The following is a 17,235-nucleotide window of genomic DNA, read 5'->3' as shown; positions in this document are numbered from 1 at the left end:
GGAGAATTAAGTTTGGGTGAGATGGGGATGGGCCTTAAATGCTGAGCCAATTTAGGCATTAGGGAGCCATTCAAGGTTTCTAGAAAGGGAAATTTATGGAAATACAGATCAATCAAGACTTCCAAACATCAAATGCTCTAGTTACCCACAGGCTCCTGCCTGGACATCTCCGAGAAGGGCATTGTTCTCTTCCCGGACTCCATCCTTCCATACAAGCTGGCTTGCCCACGTCAGCTTGATTCAACACGTATTTACTGCACACATATTATATATCAGCACAGTTACGAGTTGCAGAAACAGCTGCTCAAAAGTACTATTCTCTGGCTTCCTCTCTCGTTTTGAACGTTTGCTTTCATTTCCTCCCATTTGCAATGCCTTGGGTGTCATTCCACCAGGAAGTACACTTTCCAAGTACTGTCATGTTAGAGCCTTAGGAGAGAACTGATGTGGCCTACAGTGTTAACAGGAGCGCTCTGTACGATGAGAAATGTATGTTTTCTTTACTCTGGCCAGATTTTTCTAGACCAGAAAGTGAAGGCTTTTTAAATATTAGCATGTAGTATATTTAACAAAGTGCTTACTGAAAATCCCACAAAATATGTCTTTCCTGCATATTTTTAAAGCACAGAGTCGCTCACCTTGGTTTGTGTAAGCATTCAGTGGTGCATGTTATACTTTATTTTGGCCGCCGTGATACGTATCGGGAGGGTGGCTCTCTTTGGAATCCTGGCAAAGTTGGCTAACTGTATACAAAGTTGGTCCAAGGATAGGGTGACTTGAGTGAGTTCTGTACGAGAGCCCTCACTGTCTGCTGTATAAACACATGTCTAAATTCAGTCCAGTTCATCATGCCCCCTGGCAGTCTAACCATCCTAGGTCAAGTTCTCATCGTCTGCTGCTTGGACTCAGCTGTAGTTTACCTTCTTACTGTCTCCCTCATTCCAGGCTTCCCCAATCCCCTCTAGCCTCCATATTCTTAAACAAAATCAGACCTTCTCTCTTGTGTTTTTAAAAGGCTCTGGTTTCCCTGTAGGGTTGGTTGGCAACAATAATTTTCATCAAGAGTCAGGCCACCTCTTAAATGTATTAGAATGTACATAAAGGGCTGGCTGGGAAGGAGAGAAGTGAGGTTTCAAGCCATATCTGACAATACTAGTGCCTTGAATTCCTTTTGAAATTTTAAGTAATGTGGACTAAATGAGATTTATGTGTATTAAAAGGGGGCTACTGATCTCCAGAGAGAAGTCCAAACTTGCTGTATCATGCAATGTCCTACATGATGTGGTTCATAACTATCTTTCCAGATCAAGCACCTGTCTTGGTATTGCTAGTCTCAGTACTTGACATTGGTGATACTAACAAGAATAGGTCTTCGGGGACTTCTCATCTGCTGTGGAGATAGATGCATAAACTGAATTTCAAGTGGTCTGGGATGTGTTATCATAGAGGTGGGGTGGTGGGACAATGAAGGAGTCAACAAATCTTGTTGGGGGAAGTGTTAAAGCTCTGGAGTTGTGTCCACATGGGCTAGTAATAATTACCTGCTGGATGTTGAAGGGAAGACCAACACAGACACAAAAGACTGACGTGCAGTGCTTTTGAGGCATGAACCTACTAGGACCCTGGGTGATTGTGCATTGTCCAGAATGGAAGATGAGGTAGAAAAGACAATAAGGAGTTACGGGATTTTATACTAACATTTTTATACTAACATATTACAGAGGGTGTGTGTGTGTGTGTGTGTGTGTTTATGTTTATGTGTATAAAGAACACATAGATGTGTTTTTTAAGTAAAAAAATGAAACTACTAGAAATATAAAACAAGACTGGTGGTGCGAAATTGAAAGGACTTAGAGTCCCCTTCTTACAGGCCCTGATGCCAAAGAGAAATTGAAGGTGGTATGTATTCTGGCGTCCAACTGTGAACTCATGTGAATGGTGGTGGCATTTGGCAAGATGAAGAATGTAATCAAAGGAGCAGGTCTCCGCGGAAGGTAGTTCTGCTCTGAACATGTCAAATGTGAGGTGCCTCATGTTGGAATGTGCAAAACAGACTCTGCAGCATGGAAGGGGTATGTTGGCTGGCCATACCAATTTGTGGGTGACGATGGAAGATGTGGGTGAAAGTATTATCCAGAGTGGCATTTGAGATGAGAAAAGATGAGGCCAAGGACAGAACTGCAAAGAATACCTTCATTAGAGTGAATTATTTTTTAAATTGAAAATCAATCCTAATTTTTCTGTTTTTCTTTGTTCCTATTTTTCTTTGTTTTTCCATTGAAAAATTTAATATATGTTTTTAAAATAGTCATCATCAGAAATATTTATAGATAGAATTATACAAAAGTAGCTAGGGCATTTGTTCTTAAGTTGAAAGAAATATATCTAAAAAACCCCAAAACACAAAAAAGTGCCTTTGCATCTCTTCAAGTCTGCTCTCCAACAGCAGCACAGTCACAAGCTCGATTTAGAACTGACTCTGTGTCCTTGCCATCCCTTTTAACATTTGGGAGCTAGTTTCTCTTCATTTCTAAGCCACAAATTATTTTATCAATTCCAGCATTCATGACTTTTCACGTTAGAACCGATGATGTGTTACAGTGTGATTAGCAGTCATTGTTTGTCTAAGTGGCACATAAAGTAGTTGTGCATCTTAGAGTCCCTAGCCTGCTCCATTCAAAGTCCCATGGTATTGCTTTTTGTCTTCGCCTTTGGCAATAGCAAGATGCCCTTTGGGTCGAGAAGGATGGAGCGAAAAGGCCCATTCTGCTCCCCGCAGCCTTCCTCCGCCGGACCGGACTTAGCAGTCTTCCATGAGGCGGCACATGGTGGGGCCAGAGCCCCCTTGTGAAAAGCCAGGAGCTGGGCAGCAAGGGCGAGGGCTGGGCACTCAGGCCCTCTTATCCTGGGGTTTTGCAGGCCCTGAGAGAGCCAAGGAAAGTGAGAACCCATTGACCTTATAAAAACAAGCCCTTCTCTTCACAGAGGGCCGCCCTGTGTTGCTCAGGGTTCTGGTTGCAAGCAGCAGGCACTAAGTCCAGTGGGATTTATTGGAAGGAAATCTGGTGTTGACATCACCTCTGGTGAGATTTATTGGAAGGAAATCTGGTGCTCACAGGATCAACAGGAGGCAGAAGGAACAGGCTTAAAAAGGAGCAGAGACCAAGGGAACCCAGACTGTGGACCTCTGGAACAATCTGGCCAGGATGTGGGGACATTGCTGCTACTACGGCATGCTGCCAGAAATTAATCCTTACGATTCCCTTGGCTTCGGCTCCTGGCTCCAAAGACAAAGTCCCAGTTAGGAACATCCAGTCTGACTGCTAAGATCCTGCCTGTATTCTGGTCACTGGGAGATGGGGAGCAGGAAGGTGTCTCCCCTGGGGCTTCAGGAGGAGAAAATAGGGGTTCAGCCTGTCACCAACACAGCAGTATGACAAGAGGAGCACCCCCAGACAGAAAGGGGTTTTGATGTTGTATTGCCAGACAGTGAGAGACGTTCACCGCACTCCCCTTCCTAAGTCTCAACTCTGTGAGGCCATCAGAGCAGATCAGCAATCAGAGGGCTGGGGCTTGGACTTTACTCTGAAATGCAGGTTGGTAGAGCAAACAACCCTTCCAGAGCTCACACAGAGGGTCAGGCCTTGTGCTAAGTGTGTCGTGTGTGATTGCTGCGAACATGCAACTATTCGTTCTCAGAACTTTAGGAAATTGCAAGGAGGAGGACAGTGGTTACCAAAGATTTTCCCAACTTGAAAGGACTGCAGGCAGCCGCTGCGCCTTGCAGGACCTGGGTGCTAAATAAAATAGAGTATCTAAAAGATGCCATTGTTTGAAATTAGCCCCTCGGACTGACAGGTAATTAACTTCTGCCACTAGCTTAATTTCTCGTGTGGACCTGGTACAGGAAACCATACATGGGTGGTAATTTTTTTCCCTCCAATCTCAGAGGAAATGTAACCGGGTATGAACTAGGGGCACAACTCATATATCAGTAGTCTGTAGCGGGTCTACATAAATCCTTTTCTTTAAAGTTATTTAACTGTTTTGAAAATGGTTTCAACAGAAGTAATTCCAGTTGCACCAGAAAGGAAACCAGAGTCTTAAAGAAAAATAGACTCTCTTTGCTGAGCAAGGCAAACATATCAGTATGCAGAGAAATGAACCAGTCTCTTGTGTTTTATTTCCTTAACAAATCTACTGAAACACTTACTTTGTGTCTTTGAAAGGCTGATAGACAAAGAATTCTGTGGCCACTAAAAATTAATGCCTACAACTGGTTTGTAACCACTTTAAAAGGTCAGGTATTATTTTTTTTTAAATTTGTTTCCCTGTTATTCATAGTATTTCATTGTGGGACTTTGCACATATTATAAACACAGTAAGTATTTGGTTTTTTTTACATTCATCAAAAACATTCTCTGGGGAAGAATTTTCTATTTAAATAGTTAGATAACCTGCGGTTTTCCCGCATACTTCACGTATAAAACAACACATTGCTATCCCCAACCTAGCCCTGTGTATAGCCAAACCTTTATAGACTATTTTCTTTTCTTTTTTCTTTTTAGATTTTTATTTATTTATTTATTTATTTATTTATTTATTTATTTATTGGGGGGGGAGGGGCAGAGGCAGAGGGAGAGAGAGAATCTCCAGCAGACTCCCTGTTGAGTGTGGAGCCCCAGTTGAGCATGGAACCAAACATGGGGCTTAGTCCTCTGACCCTACAATCGCGACCTGAGCCGAAATCAAGAGTCAGGTGCTTAACTGACTGAGCCACCCAGGCGCCCCCTTATAGACTATTATCTGTCACGATGTTGCATTTTGACTCTTTCAGGAGTGAATGTTTAAAATAAAGACCCTTATATCTGCAAAAGGTGAGAACTTCATACTATTTAAAGCTGACTAATTCAAGTCATTTGGTGAAACTGACTTCGTTTTAAGAACTAGAAGATGGGAATGTATAAACAGGTGGCTCTGATAAAAGCAAAATTGTTTTCTACAATTCTATCATCAACAGAACTGATAATAAGTTAGTTTAAATCTTGACCTGTTCTAGCCCTGGGATCCACAGAATGAGATGGAAGAAACTGTTATTATTAGTCTTCCCAAAGATCTTCACCCTTAAATGCTTGAAGTTTTTGCTCTAACGTCACCTCAGTGTGACCTTTCCTGACCACTCTGTTTTAAATTTTAACACTTCCTCCCCTTACCAGTGCATCCAATCCCCCTTTCTGGCTTTCTCTTTCCCCATAACATTTATCTGATAAAATATATGTTTTATTTACTTCTTTGTGGTTTCTCCCCTGTGCCTGGAAGGGAAGCTCCGTGAGCACAGAGATTTGTTTGTTCGTCTCTCTTCTCGCCGCTCATATTCTCAGCATAAGCCAGTGCCCAGTGAATGTTTGGTTGACGTACAAGCTAATGCAACATTTGTCTGAAGGTTCCTGTGTATGGGTACCCCCAACTCTCGTGGTTTAAAAAGCAAATTCACATCAATTATTTTATTCGGTTATTCTTGTAACATTGTGTTTTAAGAAAGAATTATGATCCCAGTTCAGCAGATGAGGAAACAGGGCCTCACCATGTTTCTACGAATTATGTAAAATCAAGGGGCTAGCAAGAGGAAGACTCCAGCCTCAAACCCTGATCAGTTACTTCCCTTGAAGTGCTGCTCCCAACCCGACTTGTGAATCGGTCCAGCCAGAGGAATTAAGGCTTTGTATTAGGCATTGATGTTCTGGTCTTGGGGTCATGGATTCCGAAATGAAGATGAGAATAGAATTCGGATACAGTGGCCATTTGTTCTTAATAAATAAAACAACCTATCATCTCTAGCTCTTGAGGATGTGAAACCTAACTTCACAGCTGAGCCTTGCGTGTATTTGCGTCTTGGAAGTAGAGGAGCCGTTCATCTTGAGACCGTACTGTAGCCGCCCCGAAGAGCCTACACAAACCCTTCCTTACCCTGCAGCTGAACACCGTACCTGCCTCTACTGTGGGCCTTTCTCCGAGGCCGCCTTTCTAGTTCCTGTCAGGCTGCCGGTGAGGGGGTAGTATGCCTGATGGTTAAAGCTCCTAGATCTGAAAACAGGCAGACCCAGACAGAACTCGAAGTTTGATAGGGTTGGGAGTTTCTTTGGGGCAGATTATTCTGTCTCATCATCTAGAAAATCAAGCTGATGGTACCAGGTTCTGATAAATAAATGAGATTTTGCAAGTAAAGCATTCATGATTGCCTTGGGTGTTATTATCGTATAGCCCCCGGATCTCTTCCCCCAGACTATAGGGTCCTGGAAAGGAAGGCACTTGACCGGTTGTATTAGTTCGCTAGGGCTGCTCTAACGGAGTGCCTCAGTGGGGGCGGCTTAGGCTCTAGGAACCTAACATCGCAGCTCTGGATGCTCGAGTGCCGAGATCAAGGTGTTGACAAGGTTGGTTCCTTCTGAGGGCCGTGAGCAAGAAGCTGTTCTGTGCCTTTTCCCTACTTTCTGATGGTTGGCTGGTGACCTTGGGCACTCTTTAGCTGATAGAAGCATCAATCCAGTCTTTTTCAGATTCCCATGGCATTCTCCTTGTGTGTGAGTCTGTGTCTAAATTTCGCCTTTCTGTAAGGATACCAGTCATATTGGATTAGGTGTCCACCCTACTCCAGTCTGATCTCGTCTTAACTAAATGTATCTGCAATGACCCTATTTCCAAATACGGTCACATTCTGAGATATTAGGGATTAAGACTTCAACATACAAATGTTTGGGGTTGGGGGTGGGGAGGTTCAACCCATAACACTGGCCCTGTCACCTGTGTAGTTATTGTATTTACTTGGGTTTTGTAAGTGTCAGGGCAATGCTGCTAAATCCATTAAATTTAAAGAAATGTCTCTAGGTTCAGAAATAGAGCCACTTTCCAGCAGATTAGTGACCTTTTGAAGGTTGCCTCTCCATCCAAGGTTTACCAGAAGAGGAGACTTCAGCTAGTGCTTTCTAAGTCTTCTTGTCAGGTCTTGGATCAGGATACATAATGGCCGGCTGACTATTTTGTTTGTGACTTTCCAAGCAGGATTTTTAATGGGTAGATAGCAGTAATACCTTTATATATGGATAAGGACTTAGATGTGCTGTTTATAACTTTAAAGGTTTATTTGTCTAAAAATCAGGGTAACTCAGTGTTCTTTTCAAAATTTCAAGTGCAACTCTTTATTGCATGTGTTAATAATAAATTACCGTTTTCCTTAAAAGTGTTTCACATTCTTTCTGATATGTACGTAGTGTGGTTACGAAGTAATGAGGTTGGTTCCAAATTCTGTACAGGACCTAGAGTACTATTTCAACGAATATACACAATAAAATGTTTTCAGTATCTAAATTGCAATGCCATACTCTATACATCCAAATTTTTTAAGTTGCTTTTCTTCCCCAAATCACTTGCTTTATGTAGTCGGACTCTTTGGAGTTGCTTTTCAGGCTACCGATATTTATTTGGGCATTAGGTGTGCATTTATAATGCACTCTCTAAGTGGTGGTGCTGAAATTTTGAGTTGATGTAAATCTCAGGATTTATTATCATGGAAATGGGACTATCTATAGCACTTGAGATCTTACAGAAAGTCTGTAAATATTTGACGGATGAATGAATATATGAATGAATGTATGGGCAGGGAGTAAGTGAACTCATTTCTTTTAAATTCCATTTGAACCAATGAAATCAATAACCACCAGTGAATATAATACTCAGGAGAGAAGATAATATACTTAAAAAACTGTGAAAGCAAGTTTTAATTTTTTATATCATTTTATTTCTCTATGTTGGATTTTCTTGTGACACCTTGACTCTCTCCTACCTCGTCTGCATTGTGACTGATGGTTTCAAGCGCTCTGTAATGAAAGGGGCCTCTAAGAAAGGCAGGTTGAGAGCAGACACAATGAGCACACATTTGCATAGGGCAGGAAGGGCACCGTAACATCTGGCGTGGTAGCGGACTGGTCCATTTGTTGGTGCTCATTAAATTCACATTAATGCAAGAGCTGCTCTGAATGTGTAAATGCCATTTGGGGTTGGTTGCTTTCTCCCAGGCCAACGGCAGTGACTTTTGGGGCTCTACCCCCTGGTTGTTTACTTGCCAATGGCATTTGACCCGGGGTCAGCCCTGTATTTAACCCTTTCCTGTAGGTCAAAAACAAATTAATTTGCTGAGAATTAAATTGGAAATGAGTCGTCTGTACAGCAGGTGTTCCCTGTGGAGAATGTGCCGCAGGTGGAAACATTTTGAGATCTGTTCCTGGGTCATCTCTGAAGAAGCTTCAGAGGTCAGAGAGGCAATTCCAAGACATCCCATGTGGTGAGGGCCTGGAGATGGATGTTAGCAGGTGCTGACTCGGGCGCTTTTCTCAGCAGCTCGGGGGGACTTTCAAAGAGGCCCCTTTTGGAGATAATTTATTCATATATTCATGAACATATATCTTGGGCATTCATTGAGGACTGATTTACTTAGAAGTTGCCCTAAATGATTGGAACTTTACCCTTTGCCCCTACCTCCCACCATCAACCAAAGGCTTTGATTTGAAGGAAACAAAATAATGCATTTTTCTCTTTCTTTTTTCTAGAGGATGAGGAAGATGAGGAAATGGTAGAACCTAAAGTTGGCCACGATCCAGAACTGGAAAATCAAGACCAAAAACAGGAGGCGAAGGAAGGTATGGTACGGTATAGGAGATAAATACGTCATCATTTTGTTGTTATTATCGTGTACCAACATACGAGGCTATCCTGATAAGTAGAAATTAAACGCACACGCCCTATGTAGAAGGTTTTCTATGGGTGTTCAATACGTTACATTTGGCACCATAAACTGTAATCCCCAAAGCAAGAGTCGTTTATTTTTTTGACTGATAGAAGTAAATAAAATAGAAACCATCCACAATTCCAGCATTAAGTCCAGCCACAATTCCAGTAAAATTGTTACTAAATAGTGAGAAAATAAGATATTTGTTATCCATGGTCATGTTACCTGGTACACTGCATCAAATATTCCCAATGATAACAGTAAAGGGAAGAAGCAGCTATAATTATTTTGTTAACAAATTCTGAAGTTTATCCGTGTGATCCACACAGAAACATTAACAGTGATCCTTACTATTAACTGTACTGTTCACAGTATTCTTCCATGGCTCTGCTCGTAGGAAGAATAACCTTTCCATGTTCCAGTGACAATAATGATGAGCATTTATTAAGGGCTTGCTGTGTACTTGGCTCTCTCCTAAGCCCTTTAGAGAGATTATTATCTACATCTCAAAACATCCTTTTGAAGCAGATACTATTATTATTCCTACTTTGCAGATGAAGAACCAGGAAGGGAGAGGTTTAAAAACTTATCCAAGGATATGATACGTATCCAGGATTTGTAGTTGACTCCAAGGACTGTACATTTCACCACGATGGTGTCATCCTGTCATAGCACTGGGTCTCAAAAACAAGAAAGCAAAAAGAAGAAAGACAAGGGAAGACAAGAAATGCTACCGGTGCTGATTCTCTAAAAATTTAATTTTGTATCCCTTTGAGGTTCTCAGCCCGTGGAGATGAAAGAATTTTGAAATCGTCATTCTTACTGACAGACGAAGTATGCATAGATTTACAAGATTCTTCCACATTCCCTGCTAAGTGTCCCAAATATAGATCAACACAAGTCTAATTAGAAACTCACTTAATTTTTAAATTCTGAAGATGCCTGTGGCTCTGGCATCGTATGTGGCACATAGTTGTCATGGGGACTTTTACAGGAATGGGTGCATATCGGTCATATATACTCTTTCAGCCTGCTCAGGCGCGAAGTGATCTCGATTACCGTGAAGTTCTGGGCTACGACTAAGGGCAGGGAGTAGATTCAGGATCTTTAACAGTGGCATACACAGAAGGCACAAGAATTATTGTTTTCTGAGGGATTCTAAATGCATTTGATTGAAGAGATTTTGCCTAAAATTCTAAGAACTTTTTTTTTTTTAAAGCTGGTGAATGGAATATCATTAACACAGGTGTAGCAAGAGACAAAATTAGTCAGGATTTATTAAAATAAATAAAGAAAAGCATTTTCCTTTTGCAAAATATCCTTAAGCCCTTCTGGGTGATAAGGAGCCCGGGTTCTTTTGTGTGTCTTGGCACAGATTCCCTCCTGCCCCCCCACCCCAACCCCCAAATTGTCTTCTCTGGCAAGGCATTGCAACCCCCTTCTTAAGTTCTAAGCAAAAACACCCTCTCATTTTAACTGTTGCTCTTGCTTCATGGAATTGATTAAAGTCCTGTTAAAAGTCAAAAAGAAGTTGGAAGTACATTTCCTGTACTGTTGCACCGTGTGCCTTTTTCTCTATTAATGGCTTTTCTGCAAATTAGCACATAATGGGTTAAAAGCATGTTTATGTTGGCATCAAACTCTCTCTGGCTTTTTTTTTTTTTTAAGTAAGACAGTATTTTGCAAACTTTTTCAAGAATCTCTAGCAGATATAATCGTGGCGCCATTCACACGGCTGCATAGTAGTTAGGGCTGTGTCAGCACTTCCCTTATGAACCTTGAGTTTCAGGGATTTATTACTCAGCCATAAAAATTTGCTCTGGGCTGAAACTTGACATACACAGTTTCAAACCAGGGAACACATTTTTGAGAAATCTGGCCTTTTTGGGAGTTAAAAAAAAAAAGCGGGAGATGGGAAAAAAAAAAATCAGTGCTCACTAGCTTTTGACATTTTTGCCTGGGTGATATCAAAATGCACTAAATGGTCAAGAAATAAGGGTTTAGATGTTTTACTGTTTTCACTCTTTTTTCCACAATGGAGAAGGGAAAACGGCAGGTACATGTTAGCTTTTAATCAAATTTTAGGCAACTTCTATGTGTGAGTGTTCTGGTATCTTCATGTTTAGAGATTTAGAACAACAGAATTGGAAACCTAACTCTTGCAAATGCACATTAACTCATAAACCTCACATTAACTTCAGAGAAGGATATCCTTCTTTATTAGTTTGGTTTGGTTTTCTTGCTCTTGTTTATGAAATGATTTCACTGTAAAATTCCTAGAAGAGCCACTGTCCCTGTTTAATCAGGTTTAAGATTTAAGCTACGTGGGTTTACTTCTTTATTTTTTGTCTTTTACATATAGTCTTGAAAAATATTTAAAAGATGTAATCTTTTATACCAAAACTCAAAGCTGCATCATTGAAAACAAGGCAAGACATTTCCGAAATGAATATTTTTAAAATAGCTTTTGACCTTAAGGAAAGATTGTAAGATACTCAATATAATTTGTGAATTTCATTATGAATTTTGTATTTAAAAACAAATTAAAACGTGAAACCAAAGATATAGTATATAGTAAATAGAGTAAAACAACAACAACAACAAACTGGAAAAGTACTATTAACTCAATAAAAAAACCTCAAGAAAGCCCAGCAAATAACGTAGAATCATCATAGAGACACATACACAAGTATTTTCATATTTGAAATGAGAAATTAATATTTCTATAATGAAAAAGAATAAAAAATAGACCCTGAAATAAAATGTATACTAGATTTTAATCTTGCAACCACAAAGTCATAGACTTAGGCCATCTTCTAAACTTCAAATTTCATGAATTTAGTACAGTGTCTTTATAGTTGTTATTCAAGCTAAATATAACTGTTCAGGTAAATTTTGGCAAGTATGAAAATTGCCCTTTGGATCATATGATAGTTATAGCCATGTATTTGACTTTTCATAAGGAATCTTTTTTTTTTTTTAAAGGCCATGTTACATGCATAAAATATTGTTAGCTCTTGGCAGAAATACTCCATGTTTTGTGTTGCAAAAACAAACAACAGACCTGCAATAATAGCATTTTCTGCTTCACTTAAAAAGAAAAATCAATGATTATCAATGCCTACATTTTGCTCTGGTAGGCATTTGGCTATTAAATTAATTTGCACCTTTTTATGCAGTGAACATGTTGAAAATAACTCATTAGGTGCCAGGGATAGGGAAAAGCTGCAGAAACAGATAGATCAGGGAGAATTTGGGGTCTCCTCTGAAGTAATACAACTCTGATTCTAATTGTTCGTGCTTGCATTTTGAACCTTGTGGATTCCATTAATCACCCAGTTTTCTTTCATGAAATATGGTGTCTGGAGAAGTGTTATCTCTGAATACAGCTTTTGGTTGTGGTTCCTGGATACTCTACTATGTTTTCATTGCATTGTAACAACACTTATCAATTTAAAGATTTTAAATATGGGAGGTTTGGGGGTTTATCAAAAGTAACTATGGCCCTGTTTAATTCCTAAGTTGAATATTGTTTATGATTTTCAAAAAGAAATTGTCTGCACATGCATCTTGTTATTTTGTGCTAACAAATCATGTCATTTGATCCCTGTTAGACATCAAAGCTTAATATAAAATATATCCTTTGTTTTGCTTCAGGAGCAATTTAATTTCAAGCCAAATATTGTTTTGTCAAACATAATATCTGGAGAGGCTACTGCTTCACCTACCTGAACTTGGCCTCTGCAAATACTCTTTGATCAGCCATTTATGTTTCTCTTAGAGAAGAAGTTGTATGTCTTGAAAGCTGAGATCAAAGTGACAATAAGCTACAGGGAAGAAAAAATTACAGAAAATGACATAGATTCTATTTTTTATTCAAGGTAATGGACCTGTAAGGAAAGATACAGGTGAAATAGAAGTAACTCAAAAAGATAAACAGAGAGTAGGACAGGTCTTTTAAATATCATTTTAAAAAAGAATATAGAGAAAAAAGTCCTATTTCTCTGCTTAATTTCAGATGGGTCTCAAGTCATCCATCAGCAGTAACTAAAGCTGAATAAGGCTTTTAAAATACGACATTCTTCTTGGCCCCGTGGTGTCCTCGTTTGGTGAAACTTGTTTATGTAACAGTACTACCAAACCAAAGTGAACCTAGCATTTTGTAGGGGTTTTTTTTTTCTTCTTCTTTTGCCTGGTTACCTGTTTTCTTGAACTTACATAAGGGCGAATAAATTATAATGCCTCATTTATGAGAGTTTTAGAAAGTAGGCTAATTAATTATTACTTAATTACTAATTATTGAATACTTAACTATTTGCTCAGTATATTTATCCTTAACCCTTACATGAGACTTAAAGTTTAGGTATCATTACCCCATTTTATAGCTAAAACTGCTGCTCCGAGAGCTTTGGCTGATTAAAGAATCAGGTTGGCTGAGGGCAGAGGCCGTCCCGGATTCCGGGTTGGTTTTGTACAGTCCTTGTTATTTCCATGTACACGTTGGCACTTTCACCGATTCTCAGTCTAGTGTGTGGGCACCCCCGCTCAGCAGGTATCGCCAGAGCTTCCCGGAGAGCCCCAGGACACACTGGCATATTAAGTAGGGCTCTGGAGGCTGCGGCAGCAAAGGACCATTTCTAACTATGTGCAGGGCTACTGTAAACTACGGGGCAAACTGTTTTGGGAGACGATCTTCCGCCGTAGTAGATGAATCGTGTTTTGTTATCACATGACCTCGGAGAGCATTGTGCAAGGTGTGAAGCAACCACATTATCATAACCCCAGTCTTGTACAGATACGGATTCTGGAGTCCTTCCACACCCCCTGCACCGTGGGCTGGGGCAGGGAAGGGGAGGTCGGAAGGCGGAAGACATTTTGGACATTAAAGGCTTGAGATCCACTGCCTTGGCTCTGCAGCAAGGCCGCCTGACAGTGCAGATTTGGCGGGCCAATGGCTTCACGATATTGTTAAGTGAAACAAATAACAGCAGACCTTCTGCTACCGCTGACCATGTGGCCAGGTAGAAATGGTGATGGGGATGGTTGTAGAAGTGTTTGGCCAAGCCCGTGAGTGAGAGACTCCACTAGGGACTCCAGCACTGATTGCAGTGCGGTACCGTCCTCCTGTCCCTTACATTCCAGAAGCTTCTGATCCTCCAGAGAGTAATCCACCAAATGCCTGCTGAATGCTCTCTGCAAGGGAGTTGAACTGGGCTCCTGAAGAACCACAAAGGTTCAGCTGACAGTTTCTATGCTTGAGGGCTTCTCAGTCTGGGGGAGTCCCTAATCCTTTCGCTATCCTTTTTTTTTTTTTAATATTTTTTTGATTATATTATGTTAGTCACCATACAGTACATCCCCCTAGTTTTTGATGTAAAGTTTCATGATTCATTACATGCATATAACACCCAGCGCACCATGCAATATGTGCCCTCCTTAATACAAAGAAAGGGGGGGTAATCAGAAGGGGGAATAAACCATGAGAGACTATGGATTCTGGGAAATAAATGGAGGGCTTCAGAGGGGAGGGGGTGTGGGAATGGGATAGGCTGGTAATAATTCTTTCGCTATCCTTGTATGTAAGCCTTGCCTCTGAAGGGATAGTCTATGTAACCTACTCAGGACTCCGAGGTGAGCTGACTTTCAGACACCCTGACATACTGCCAGTTACTTAATCTCTCTTTGCCTCATTTTGTATCTTCAAACTTAGTTTAATAAGATTAATCAAGCTAGAAAAAGAAAGGCATAAACATTTTGAGGTGTCTTATAGAAGCATTTATTTGTTCCATGTGTTTGTTTAAAAGCAGAAGATATCTCAGGGCAAAGCGGGTTTGGAAGGACCCGTTTCAGGTTTTGAGCACAACCTGTATGAGAGCTAGTCGGCCTTACCAACTAACCCTCTCAAATAAAATGAAGGTGTCCAGGAGAGCGAGGAAAGATGCTACCCAGATCATATTATAGACAGCTCTGAGTTCTTTCATATCTGCAGCTTTCAGTGGTATCCAATATACATAGTTTTATTCATGTTTCTATTATGTACTCTTTGAGCTGTTTTTCAAGTTCAGTTCTAAAGAAGGGAACATTCAGAACTGGTTGCTAAAAAACACCAATTTATTTTCATTTGTAATCTTTGAAATAGTAATTAGTCCAGATATGAAATCTCTCTGTAGAATTAGCGGGGAGGCCGCCGGCACAACCCTTTGGTGCGGATTTAGGAGCCGTGTAGACCGGTACTGACAGTGCCTTATTTTGCCGTCTGGTCACTCTTCTGCTAAGTTGTCTCTCTGAAGAGTTGGACTCCTCTTGAAATGTGTTAATTGTCCTTTTCTTCTTTCCTAACAATCTCTTTTACTTAAAAAGCCCCTCCACGAGAGCTGACAGAGGAAGAAAAACAGCAGATCCTTCATTCAGAGGAATTCCTCATCTTTTTTGATCGGACGATCCGGGTAATTGAAAGAGCGCTGGCAGAAGACTCCGACATCTTCTTTGACTACAGCGGTCGAGAGTTAGAGGAAAAAGATGGGTTAGTTTCTTGTGTGCATTAAAAAAATCCAAAAACACTGCAATAAATTATTGTTGATTCTAAATGCACTTATGTATTGACTAGGCAAATCCCAAACCAAACAAATCAGAGGAGGATGAAATTCCAGGGTGGATCTTGCTGAACGGCTTTGACTAAGGGCTTTGGTTATAACTTCTGGCTTAGTGTTTCCCTGTAATTATCATGTGCTTCCGTGAAATGCTTTTGAACTTGATATCTGGGGAACAGTCCAGGTGATAGAGACTGGCAGAGTCACGTACATTGTCCTCTGAGAAAACATTCCTATAAGCAGCAAAGGAGATTTGTGTTATCCAGTGGATCTATTTTTGATGTCTAAGCAAACAGGAAGCTGAACAAAATAAACAGGAGATATGGGACCCCCTTCACTGATGTGGGGAACAGCTCGCAGAGACTGCAACCCTTCTCCTCTTTTTGACACCATGAACATACGTGTATATGTCTTGTAGGACACTCATGTGCAGGGATATATTTAAAGATAAAACAAAAACTAATCAATAAAAGTCAATGACCCCCAGTGACTTTTGCTGAGACAGTAACATGTGTATTGTAAAAGGCGGGGGCAGTCCCGCATCATTGGGACACTAGGAGGTACGTTGCGAGCTTTGTAAGAAGTAAATATAGCCAGTTTATAGCCGCAGGTTCCTTTTGGCCAAGAAGGATATGAAAAGGTGAGATCACCTGCCTTATTCATCAGACTTGACTTTTTACTATTTCTAAAATTCAAATACAATTCTCAAAGGACAATGTATTATCAATGAGGGTGCTCAAGGGAACGGAACAGAGGCTCCAAAAGCAGTTTCAAAAGGGGGTTCTGAAAACGTTCTAACCAGTTGGCAGCACCATTAGACTATGTTGAAGAGACAATAATATTTTGAATATACATGTTATGAGATGCTTGAAAAAGCCAGTAGTCTATGGCTCAGTCGATTTTCTGAGTCATTTCCCTCTGGGTGCTTGGCAGTTCCTTGGGTGTGTGTACCTCTTGCCTGAGTTTGCAGTGGCAGATTGGAGGAAGAGTTAATAGGGGGAAAAAGTCCCAAGTGAGCTGATCGGAGCCCAAGTAAATAGTCTGGAGCCAAGTCACCATCTGAACAAGAGCCGTACAAGGCGAGTGATACAGGGTGCAAGTCAGTGGGATGAAGCAAATGAACAGAAGAAAGGTGAAAGTGGAGGAATTCCTGAACTGAAACCCAAGAAATGTAGGCAGCTTTTTATGCAGATCCCAAAGCTGCTGGCGCAGAGCGAGCGTTACTCAATTTGCACCCAGCCTCATGGAGCAAATGCGTGAGCAGTGCAGAGTTCTTCAAAGGAGGGTTTGTGGCCAGTTGAGCATCAGCCAAGTAGACACTGGCCCCAGTGTTTTCGTAGCCCCAGATGCTGTTTTGGTCTATGTTAAGTATCTGATGCGTGTGGTGAATCCCTCACTCTGCCCTATGCCTGACTCATGGTACAACTTATCACTTGCTGTTGAGCAGGCAGGCAACACGACAGTGAACCAGAAATTATAGGTAAATAGAAACATGCGTATCATCTCTGGTCTAAGGCTAGATAAGTTGATAGTGATATGATATCAAAGAATCTCCAGGTAGGCAGTGCTCCCTTGATAGCTGGGAGATTTCTACGGAACTCTGCTTCAAGATAGAACTTATTAGGTGGAAGAGAATGCTGAAGGGACTGGTCAAGATGAAAACCTGAAAATTACTTGACATTTCATCCCCACGTGGGAGTAACACATGGAAAGCTTTCCTGGGTGAGGTTAGGGAGAGCTTCTCATAAAGAAGACCCCCATTAGTTCATTTATTTATGATCGGCGTTTACTATCTAAACTGAAGCCTTGGCCTCAGGAAGTGTTGCGTGCCATGCTCTGGCCATCTCATTATTTCAAAATGAG

At 40.8% G+C, this 17,235-nt stretch overlaps 1 protein-coding gene across 2 annotated transcripts in view; it reads left to right on the top strand.

Moving 5' to 3' along the window:
* DYNC1I1 (dynein cytoplasmic 1 intermediate chain 1) overlaps positions 1–17,235 on the top strand; it is a 300,330-nt gene that overhangs the window by 173,013 nt on the left and 110,082 nt on the right. For both annotated transcript variants that reach the window (XM_087861060.1, XM_087861059.1), the window contains 2 exons: positions 8,604–8,693; positions 15,143–15,305. In XM_087861060.1, coding sequence (XP_087717186.1) covers positions 8,604–8,693; positions 15,143–15,305 — 253 coding nt within the window. The remainder of the gene's footprint in view (positions 1–8,603; positions 8,694–15,142; positions 15,306–17,235) is intronic.

Source organism: Ursus americanus, chromosome 3 (genome assembly GCF_024610735.1).
Source record: "Ursus americanus isolate L20-20 chromosome 3, mUrsAme1.1.p, whole genome shotgun sequence".
Lineage (NCBI taxonomy): Eukaryota > Metazoa > Chordata > Mammalia > Carnivora > Ursidae > Ursus > Ursus americanus.
This window is presented reverse-complemented; position numbering and strand designations above follow the sequence as displayed.